The 11,143-nt window shown below is 46.8% G+C and overlaps 1 protein-coding gene across 2 annotated transcripts; it reads left to right on the forward strand.

The window, feature by feature from the left end:
• Positions 1 to 512: 512 nt before the first annotated feature.
• LOC107114205 (protein NKG7-like) lies at positions 513 to 11,143 on the forward strand. 2 transcript variants are annotated; one of them, XM_015415646.1, is made up of 5 exons: positions 513 to 577; positions 1,906 to 2,125; positions 2,745 to 2,891; positions 9,110 to 9,238; positions 10,897 to 11,143. In XM_015415646.1, the coding sequence occupies exons 2-5, from the start codon at positions 1,954 to 1,956 to the stop codon at positions 10,932 to 10,934; spliced, it is 486 nt and encodes a 161-aa protein (XP_015271132.1). In that variant the 5' UTR covers positions 513 to 577; positions 1,906 to 1,953; the 3' UTR covers positions 10,935 to 11,143. The 2 variants fall into 2 exon arrangements, with proteins under 2 accessions (XP_015271132.1, XP_015271131.1); XM_015415645.1 differs by having other exon boundaries at positions 547 to 577; positions 1,750 to 2,125.

An 11,143-nucleotide genomic window follows, 5' to 3' on the forward strand; every position in this document is an offset into this window, starting at 1 on the left:
GCGCCACCTCTCTCTGTGGGGGGGGATGGGGGGGGGGGGGGGGCAGAGCTTGAATTCTAGAACAATATGGCTCTTTGCTCTTATGTTGCTAGTTTTTACTTATTTTGGCTTTAAAAACACTTGAAAATTACTGGTAATGTATTTCGGGGGATTTTTCTTTTCCTGATCGGATACACCCGGTCCCGAATGCACACCCCTAATTCAAAGTGGTCCTCAACAGTGAGGCCAATGTTTCAGTACAAAACAAGGCACTAACGAAGATCTACACTGGCTCCACCATTTGTTTCCAGGTCTCAACGTGCTGTGTTGGATCAGGGAGCTCTAAATATTTAGTACCTGATATAGGGTCTCCCCTCTGTTCACTCACGAAATGTTCGCTTCCAGGTGATATCATTTTTCTCTTTCATTTCTCGGGAGACTTCAGCCTTTCCCATGAAAACAAATTCACTTTCTTTTTCGTTTCCCCGTGAAACTTCAGCCTCTTCTCAGGTAACACAGACAAGAGGGGGGAGAGAGATTCTGAGAGCCAGGGAACGCCCTGGGATCCTCCAGTCTCTTCAAGCAGCCTTTGGTTAAGGTAAGCCAATCTCTCTTCATATCAGACTTCTGCACAGGCATTGTGATGTGCCAGCAGCTGAGCTGCTGTATCTGGCGTTAATATTCCAAATAATTCTTTCACAGAAGCGAGAGGGAGGAGATGGGGGAGTCTGGCCCTTTCATGCACTTGGGAAGTTTGGTAGGAAGGAAGGGCAATCATTAGAGGCACCCTTTCATATTTGATTCTGGGGAAGGAGGAAGGCAGATTCACAGAAGGGCTAAAAGGCACGCTCGGCTGCAAAGTAAGAGGTTTCGTAGTTAACCTGCAATAATTATATCGCGGTGTCAGCACAGAGCAACAGGGAATGCTTTAAAGAAAGCCTTTGGTAGAGATCCCAAGTACTCGGACCCACTTAACGGATTCTAGCAAGAGCCTGTCGAACCAGTGGGTGCATTTGAGGAATACCCCCCCCCCAGTCTGCAACACAAAGGGCAGATTCTTCCGCCACCAGCTCTGAGCGCCATTTTTGTGTGTGTGTGCCTGAGGAATTCCACCTACGCAAGGGCAGAAAACAGAGTTTCTTCCAAATCACAGAGTCTGTCCTCTGAAGCTATGTTATACCATAAAGGCTGGGAGAAATGCTACCCGGACTCTTTCCCCTCCACAAACTCTGCCTTCTCCAGATCTCTGTGAATTTCCTCATCCTGTGCTGGCAACCCTCTTCTGCATTCCAGGGGGCAAGGAAGGAAGGATCATCTCAATTCCCTGCAAGTGCAGAAATGACATACCTACACATTTAAGCCTCCAGCCCAGCCCCTTCCTCTCTTGTTGCAGCTTATATCCACGTCACCCGAGCCTTCCTGTTAAAGGGGATGGTTGTCGGCACTGTTTCATTCTCTTATGTATTGAGTCTGAACCGTACTTGCAAAAGGATTTAGCTTGGGGATGCATAACAATAGCTTGCTGGGATCTGGAATGGACCAGTAGGGTGAGAGGGATCCCAGAGTAACCCAACTGGGAAACAATGTAGTTGGGAGTGGGGTGTGTTTTGGGTGTAACCTTTTCCAGGCATAAATACCCAGTTTCGGCCAGGGGTTTCTCAGTCTTCTTTCTCTCCCTGAATCACTAATAAATTATGAGCTGATCACTTGAACGTGTCTGAACCCACTATATTTCTCATTTTTGGGTCTTTGTGCTTCATTTTCCCACAGTGACAATAACATCACCTTATGTCTCCTGAGCCTTACGAAACTCTCCGCACACATGGAGCACTGTAGAGGTCTTCCATGACGTAGTCACTGCTGTGTGCCTATCTAAATGCGCTGCTATATGTATTCCACAGCCTCCGTGGTTCCCCCCCCCCACAGGTTCATCCCCATTGTGCCGTCCCACCACACACCTGACCATCCTCCACCATGGAAGGCCTGCGGATCGTCGCCTGCTTCTTCTCCTTCGTAAGCCTTTTGCTACTCATCGTTGCCCTGGCTTCAGACTACTGGGCAGTGGATCCAGACGGAAGCAGTCATGTAGGATTGTGGCGAGGGTGTGCTGGTAACACTTGTATATCATATGGGATGCGTGTTGCAGGTAAGGTAACATGTAAAGTAAGATCTTCCCCTTTCATGGAGCAGGATAACTACAGACATGGTACACTTAAGTGTCGATCAGTCATTCTGTTGTTGGGATTAAATGTGTGTGTGGGGATGATAGCAGACTTCCGCACTGATTCACATGAACACATGAAGATGCCTTATACTGAATTATACCCTCGGTCCATCAAAGTTAGTATTGTCAATTCAGACTGACAGTGGCTCTCCTGGGTCTCAGGCTGAGGTCTTTTACATCACCTACTGCCTGGCCCCTTTTTAGCTGGAGATGCCGGGGATTGAACCTAGGACCTTCTGCTTGCCAAGCAGGTGCTCTACCACTGAGCCATGGTCCCTCCCAATCCCTATTATTCCTTGACTATAAAACACTACAAAAAGCAATAGTGCTGCCACTGTCTTTACATCTAGATTCTTGTTCATATTGCACCGTGCTATTGCACTTGCAGTATCCGGCACATAACTAAAAAACTATACACACACCAACAACACAAGAATGTGGATTTAATCATACACACATTCATATCAAGTTTGCTTTCTTGCTGTGTTTCATTAATGCCCATTTAACCCTCCTACCCCCTTCCCTTTCCTTCTTGTTGCAGGTTATTTCCATGCCACCCGAGCCTTCCTGTTCATGGGGATGGTTGCTGGTGCCATTTCATGCTTTGGCCTTTGTACCTCGTTTTTCCGCACCCACATTGGCTCCATTTCCATAAAGGTTCTTGCCGTGTCGGCCAGCTTCGTGGCAGGTCTGTCGTTTAATTGGCTAGAAACGTTGGGATTCCCACCGTTCCATTCTTTGCACGGGCTTGCAACACCTTTCTTGTTATTTTTAAAATTTTGTTTCATTTCTTATCTATGAAATGATTGCTTCATTTTCTACCTCTCCTTTCTTCCCAATCAGGACCCAAAGCAGGTTACGTAGTTCTCCTCTCCTCACCTCGCCTCTCCTCACCTCTCCTCTCCTCTCCTCTATGCTACCTTCACAACAACCTTATGAGGTAGGTTAAGCTGAGGCTGGGCAAACGACCCAAGATCACATGATGGGGATGTTTGGTTCACATCGCAGTGTTCTGCCCAGTCACAGAAGCGTGATACTGAGTGCAGTAAATAAATCTCCCAAGATGTATCTTACAAAAGAAGAAGAAGAAGAAGAAGAAGAAGTAAACTTACATTTTTAAAAAGTTGATCCAGTTCACATTCAGGTTGCAGTCAAAAGAAGAGAAAAGAAGCCTAATCTAAAGAGAAGAACTGAGTTGGAAGGGGCCATACAGGCTCAGTGCAGGATCAAGCCTAGAGCAGTGATGGCGAACCTTTTAGAGACTGAGTGCCCAAACTGCGACCCAAAACCCACTTATTTATTGCAAAGTGCCAACACAGCTATTTAATCTGAATACTGAGGTTTTCGTTTAGGAAAAAACAACTCATACATTAACGTAAGATGATCCAAACAAAGTAAGGAAAGCAATCCCAAATGCTTTCATTTACTTAAAATTATTTGACAGAGAATTCGACACTTTAATGATGGTCTGGGCCTGGCTAGGGCGATGGCATGCGTGCCCACAGAGAGGGCTCTGAGTGCCACCTCTGGCACCCATTCCATAGGTTTGCCACCACTGGCCTAGAGCATCCCTGATCATTGTTTGTCCAGCTGCTGCTTAAAGCCGCTGCCCATGAGGGAAAGCTCGCCACCCCCCTAGGCAGCTGATTCCAAGGTGGCACAACTCTGACTGTAAAAAAGTTTTTTCCCTGGTATCCAGCCGGTACCTTCCCGCCCTCAATTTAAACCCCTTCTTCCGAGTCCTCTCCTCTGCTGCCGATAGGAACAGCTTTCCGCCCTCCTCGAAGTGACAGCCCCTCCAAATACTTCAAGAGAGCAGTCTTGTCAAAGGCTCCCTCTAAGCTGTGGAGTCTTGTGAGCAAAAATTCTACTTGGTGAGTTACTGGCATTAGTGAGCGAGCAGTTTGGCTACGGCATAAATTAGTCTGCTCTGGAGCCCTCTTTCCTGAGCTAAGACAAAAAATGTGTGAGCCGGAGGCTAAAAAACTCTGAGCTAGCTCACACTAACTCGGCTTAGAGGCAACACTGATCATGTCCCCCCTCAACCTCCTCTTCTTTAGACTGAACGTTCCAAAGTCCCTCAGCCTTTCCTTGTAGTGCTTGGCCATGACAAGGGAGGGTCGTGACAAGGTGGTCATGAGAAGGGAGTGTCCGAACTCCCTGATCTAAGTCTGACACTTTAACCATTGTGCCAGACTGGCTCTCCCCGCTTCTCTCTCCAGTGAGGTATATTAGGTAGGAAGTTCTCTCCTCATCTCCTCACAACAAAAGTCCTGTGAGGTATATTAGGTAGGAAGTTCTCTCCTCATCTCCTCACAACAAAAGTCCTGTGAGGTATATTAGGTAGGAAGTGATGGGGAACCAAAGCAGTGGGGAACCAGTGGGGAACCAAAGCAGCTAATCACAGAGTTCTCTCCTCATCTCCTCACCACAAAAGTCCTGGGAGGTATATTAGGTAGGAAGTGATGGGCCCAGGGTCACCCAACAAGCCTCCAAGCCCAGTCCTCGCAGGGGCTCTGTCCCTGGAGGAGATCTCCACTTCACTATGGAGACAGTGACTGACAGGAGCAGAAGAAGCTTTTCACAAGGGAAGGGAGCCACTTGAAGAAGAAAGAATGGAAATGACAATAGCAAGGAAGAGCATGAGCACGTCTAATACAGCAGTGAAGAATCAAAACTAGGAGGGGGAATGGGAGTGTGGGGATTGAGTCCCAGAATGGGGAGACGTCCCATTGGTTGGCTTCAGGAAGCATGAAGGTTATCAAGTGGACAGGAGAGGAGCCTGACCTTTGGTCCTACTGAGCAGTACCTACAAAATGCCAGCAGTGGACTAAAGGTTGCCAACTCCAACTTGAGATTTCTGGTGATCTGTGGGTGTGGCCTGGGGAGGGCAGGGTTTGCAGAAGGGAGGGACTTCAGTGAGGTGTGATGCCATAGAGTCCCCCTCCCCCTTAAACCTAGCATTTTCTCCAGGGGAAATTATCTCTGTAGTCTGAAGATCAGTCTTCATTCCCTTTGGGAGTTTGGCAACCCTGGTCCTCAGGAATCTTCTGCTCAGGGACACCCACTCAAGCCCTGGATTTGGGTTTGGCCAACTAGCCCTGAGACATTTTGCAACTCTTCTCCATAGTTGCTGTGGGGCTATTCTAGGGTTGCCAGACCCCTCCCCTGGTGGAGGAGGGGTCCCCTGCAGCCAGGCTCCACCTCCCTTCCACTGATTAGCTGGCCGGCAAGGGGGGACTCATTCTGAGAAAGAGGGAGAATCATCCAACATGCAGCAACGTGTCTATGTCACTGCCCAGGTGACCCAGAAGTTTTGTTGTTGTTCAGTTGTACAGTTGACTCCCTGCAACCCCATGGACCACATCACCCCAGGACCTCCTGTCTTCTGCCGTCTTCTGGAGTCCACTCAACTTCATGTTCGTTGCATTGACAACACTGTCCAGCCATCTCATCCTTTGCCGTCTCCTTCTTTTTTATCTTCAATCTTTCCCAGCATCAGGGTCTTCTCCAGCGAGTGCGCCCTTCTCATTTGGTGGCCAAAGTATTTGAGCTTTAGCGTCAGGATCTGGCCTTCCAGGGAACAGTCAGGGTTGATTTCCTTTAGGATTGACTGATTTGATCTCCTTGCAGTCCGAGGGACTCTCAAGAGTCTTCTCTAGCACCATAATTCAAAAGCACCTATTCTTTGGCGCTCAGCCTTCCTTATGGTCCAAATCTCACAGCCATACATTACTACTGGGAATATCATCACCTTGACTATACGGACTTTTGTGGGCAGGGTGATGTCTCTGCTTTTTATTATGCTATCTAGGTTTGTCATAGCTTTCCTCCCAAGGAGCAGGCATCTTTTAACTTCATGGTTATAGTCACCGTCTGCAGTGATCACAGGAACGTTAATTCTGTCACTGCTTCCATGACTTCCCCTTCTATTTGCCAATGAGTGATGGGGCCAGATGCCATGATTTAGGTTTTTTTGATGTTGAGTTTCAAGCCAACTTTTGCATTCTCCTCTTTCACCTTTGGCGTGAGGCTCTTTAAGTCCTCTTCACTTTCAGCCATTCTGCATATCTGAGGCTGTTGATGTTTTTTTCCTGGCAAACTTAATTCCAGCTTGTGATTCATCCAGCTGGCATTTCACATGACGTACTCTGCATGTAAATTAAATAAGCAGGGTGACAATATACATCCTTGTTGTACTCCTTTTGCTATTCTAAACTAATCAGTTGTTCCAGATCTAGTTCTAACTGTCACTTCTTGACCCTTATACACGTTTCTCAGGAGACATGTGAGGTGGTCTGGTACTCCCATCTCTTTAAGGACTTGCCACAGTTTGTTGTGATCCACGGAATCAAGGGCTTTAGAGTAGTCAATGAAACAGAAGTAGATGTTTTTTCTGGTACTCCCTTGCTTTCCCTCTCCCTTGCTGGCAATTTGATCTCTAGTTCCTTTACCTCTTCGAAACCCAACTGGTACTTCTGGCAGTTCTCTATCCACATACTGCTGAAACCTGGCTTGTAGGTTCTTGAGCATGACCTTGCTAGCATGTGAAATGAGTGCAATTGTGTGATAGCTTGAACATTCCTTGGCATTGCCCTTCTTTGGGATTGGAATGTAAACTGACCTTTCCTAATCCTGTGGCCACTGTTGCATTTTCCAAATTTCCTGCCATATTGAGTGCAGCACTACAACACGCAATGGCAACAGTGACTACTGCAATGCTCTCTACATGGGGCTGCACTTCGTACATCTCTGGAAGCTGCAGCTGGTGCAAAATGCAGCAGCCAGGCTGTTGATGGGTCTCTCCATGCAAGACCACATCCAACATGTGCTGAAGGCATTGCACTGGTTGCCAATTGCATACTGGATTCACTTCAAGGTGCTGGTCTTGACCTTTAAAGCACTTTATAGTCAGGGACCTGCTTACCTGAGGGACTGCCTTTCCCCACTTGTTCCCCAGAGAGCACTGCGGTCTGGGTCGCAAAATCATTTGGGACACCCGGGTCCCAAGGATGCCAGGCTGGTATCAACCAGGTCCAGGGCTTTTTCTGTGGCAGCTCCAGCTTACTGGAATGAGCTTCTGGACAAGATCAGGGCCCTGCGGGACCTTTCACAGTTCTGCAGGCCCGTGAAAATGGAGCTCTTCCATCAGGCATTTAGGTAAGGAGCTGCATTACATCATCTTTGCCCTGTGCCAATTTTTCCAGCCTGAGTTCACCAACAGTGGATGTAACGTTGTATGTGCTCTTTACCACAGCCATAACGCCACCGTTATGTTAATAGTTTTCATAATTTTATTGTGTATTTGATATTGATTTTTACACTGTTGTTTTATTTATTTATTTATTTATTTATTTGATTTGATTTGATTTGATTTTTATCCCACCCTCCTGCCGAAGCGGCTCAGGGCGGCTTACAACAATAAAAACAATAAAACAATGCCTCTAAAACAATATACAATACATTAAAATCACAATTTACCCACATTATAACATACACATTATAATAAAGATGGCGACTATAGATGCTGACATACTCAATCTAAGTTGTTGAATGCTTGGCGGAATAACTCCGTCTTCACCGCTCTCCGGAACTGGCGGAGATCCTGGAGAGCGCGGATCTCCTGAGGGAGCTGATTCCATAATGTTGGTGCTGCCAAAGAGAATGCCCTAGTTCTAGTCGATGTTAGTTTGGCGTCCCTAGGGCCAGGGGGGACTAATCGATCCTGTGACTCAGATCTCAGTGCTCTCGGAGGAACATACGGGGAAAGGCGGTCCCGCAGGTAGGCAGGCCCCAGACCATAAAGGGCTTTAAAGGTCATAACCAGCATGAGATCCTTGTTGTGTAGTTCTTCTGTGTATTCTTGCCATCTCTTCCTAATCTCTTCTGCTTCTGTTAGGTCCCTACCGTTTTTGTCCTTTATCATGGTCAGCTTTGCACAAAATATTCCCTTGATTTTTCCAGTTTTCTTGAAGTGATCTCTGGTCCTTCCCATTCTATTATTTTCCTCTATTACTTTGCATTGTTCATTCAGTAAGACCTCCTTATCTCTCCTTGCTGTTCTCTGGAAATCTGCATTCAGTTGGGTAAATCTTTCCTTTTCACCTTTGCCTTTCACTTTCCTTCTTTCCTCTGCTATTTGTAAAGCCTCATCAGACAGCCACTTTGCTTTCTTGCATTTCTTTTTCTTTGGGATAATGGTGATTGCTGCCTCCTGTACAATGTCATGAACCTCCGTCCATAGTTCTTTAGGCACTCTATCAAATGAAGTCCCTTAAACCTCTTCTTCATCTCCACTGTATATTCATAAGGGATGTGATCTAGGTCATACCTGAATGACCTAGTGGTTTCCCCAACTTTCTTCAGTTTAAGCCTGAGTTTTGCAATGAGTAGCTTATGATCTGAGCCAGTCAGCTCCAGGTCTTGTTTTTACTGACTGCGTCTCCATCATTGACTGCAAATTATATAATCAATCTGATTTTGGTGTTGCCCATCTGGTGATGTCCATGTGTAAAGTTGTATTATCACTTCTAGGATGTTTTGGCAACCCTCTGGTATTTGGGTAAATCTCTATGGTAGAGGCCAAATTTACCATAGAGTTTTTGCCTAAATACCAGAATGTCACCTTGATGTCCCAGAAATGAGGATGTAATTTCTGGGTCATGTGGGCAGTGATGTAGGCTTATCGCTGTACATTGGCTGTGCTTACCTGCTGCTCTCGGTAAGTCCCCCACATCCTCCACTGGCTGCCAGGATGGAGTTGGCAATCCTAATCCATTTTGCTAAAAATCTCTGACATTCCAAACAGAACTTTCAGCTTCTCTATATGGTGAGGCAGGTACAAGAGCTCTGCAGGGCTTTGGGGGTTCCTAAGACATACCTCCTTTTTTTCCTTTGTGTTCCCAGGTGTTTGCTCCCTGATTGCCATGTCCACATTCACAGGAGTGTACAATGATATAATGTTATTTGCCGGGACAGGGTTTGGATGGTCCTTTGGTGTTGGCTGGGCCTCGTTCCCTCTGTTTCTTATTACCGGTGAGTATATACCTTAACAATTAAAACTGATCATCATGTAATTTTGCTTTTTTCAGAATTATTTTGTATGTGTGTTTGTGTGCGTGTGCGTGCGCGTGCATCTGCCTAGAAGTCATGGTTGATTTCTGGCGACCCCTACTGGGGCTTGGATATTTCAGAGAGGTGGCTTGTGTTGTCTGTCTCTGCATCCCAGCCCTGGTGTTCCTTGGAAGTCTCCCATCTGAGTACTTGCCAGGGTCGGCCCTACTTAGCTTCTGAGATCTGATTAGGGTTGCCAAGTCCATCTTCCACCCCCAGCGAGGGACTTTGGGGGCATTCCATTCCTGGAGGGGGTGGGGCATCCCCAACATGATGACGTCACGTTGGGGATGCCTGCTGCCCCCCCCTCAGCCCGTGCGCCAGATCTCCAGAAACGGCAGTTCCCTGCAGTTAAAGTAGCCGGCAGCCGGCGTTTCCCCTTTAAGAGAAGCTGCGTTTCCCTTTTAAGAATGAAGCTGGCTTTTCCCTGCAAGCTTGCGGAGTTCGTGCTTGGGATGAAACACAGGTTGCACACAGTTAAAGGGAGAGAGATGGGTGGCTGTGGGTGTTGGGGGTGGGGCTTCCCCCGCCGGCCATCTGGCCGGCGGTGGGTAGAACCCCCCAAAAAATGGGGGACCCCTGGCAAACCGGGGGGGGGTTGGCAACCCTAGATCTGATGAGATCGGACTTGCCTGGGCTACCCAGGTCAGGGCTATCATGTTATTTTTCTTGAATGATTCAGAGCCTGTCTGGACATGATAACATCAACTTCTGGCTCAAGACGCCAATGCAGCTAAGTAAGGAACCAAAGACAACAAAAGTGATGGGAAATCTTTACGCAATATTGCAAGGATAGGTAAGATGCCAGAAAAGGCAGGCAAAGATTTATCTGGGACTCAAGAGCTTCCCAGAGATGCTTTTCAGAAAGCGAAACAACAGAGGTCAACAGTTACTAGTAATCCAAGTATGAACCATGGGCACATTTATACCAGCAAACTGAAACAATGTGCCCAGCGTTCTCCTGTGCTTATAGGGAGGCCTTGTGTGTGCCACTTCCTAATAAAGGACTGAGGACAGCCTTTGTTTGCTCTGGAAAAAACTGTACGGATACTTTACGAATGTTTCACTTATTGGTGATGTCAAGTTGTAGCTTTTCAGTTTTGCCACTGGGCTTCCTTATATCAGCTTTCTTTATCCGAATTTTGACCCAGTTTGGCTCTTTCATTACAAAAGGTGGCAGAGCCCTGACATAGGTCTTGGGCCATCACCACAAAAGGACTCTGAGGATTGGTTGAGCAGTGAGATCCTTCAGTGGTCTGGATGCTTCTGGCGATACTCCCTCCCATTGGAAGAATGGCTCCAATGCAAACTAATTTATGCAGTCGCCAAATCCCTTGCTCCCAACTTTAATGTCAGTAGCTCACAAAGTAGAATTTTTGCTCACAAGACACCACAGCTTAGAGGGAGCATTGGGCAGGTGGGTTTGCTTTGAGATAGCATCTGGTGCTAAATTGGTAGGGCTGAGCTCTGAGGATTGGATGAGAAGAGAAATGCAACAGTGGACTGGATGCTTCTGGTAATGTGCCGTTGGCCTGCTTCATCTTTTACCCTGAAATTTTTTTTCTCTTTTCCCCTGATAGGTGGGCTTGCTTACAAGGCAATCTCTAGTACTCCATAGAGATGAACTGCAACTTTGGGATGCTGTCTGGTTCTCAACTGCTAGTACAGAGCTCAGATCCAGGGAACTCATTCTGGAGGAAAGGAGAAAGGCAGCACCCTCACTTTTTATGGAAAGAAAATAAATAATTTCTCCTCTTCAAGTTGTTTGCTTTTGTGTGAAGAATTTTTTATAGCCAATGCTGCTCTTTCCATGTCCAAATTTCCAAA

This window comes from Gekko japonicus, unplaced genomic scaffold (assembly GCF_001447785.1).
Source record: "Gekko japonicus isolate JY-2015 unplaced genomic scaffold, Gekko_japonicus_V1.1 scaffold3151, whole genome shotgun sequence".
NCBI lineage: Eukaryota > Metazoa > Chordata > Lepidosauria > Squamata > Gekkonidae > Gekko > Gekko japonicus.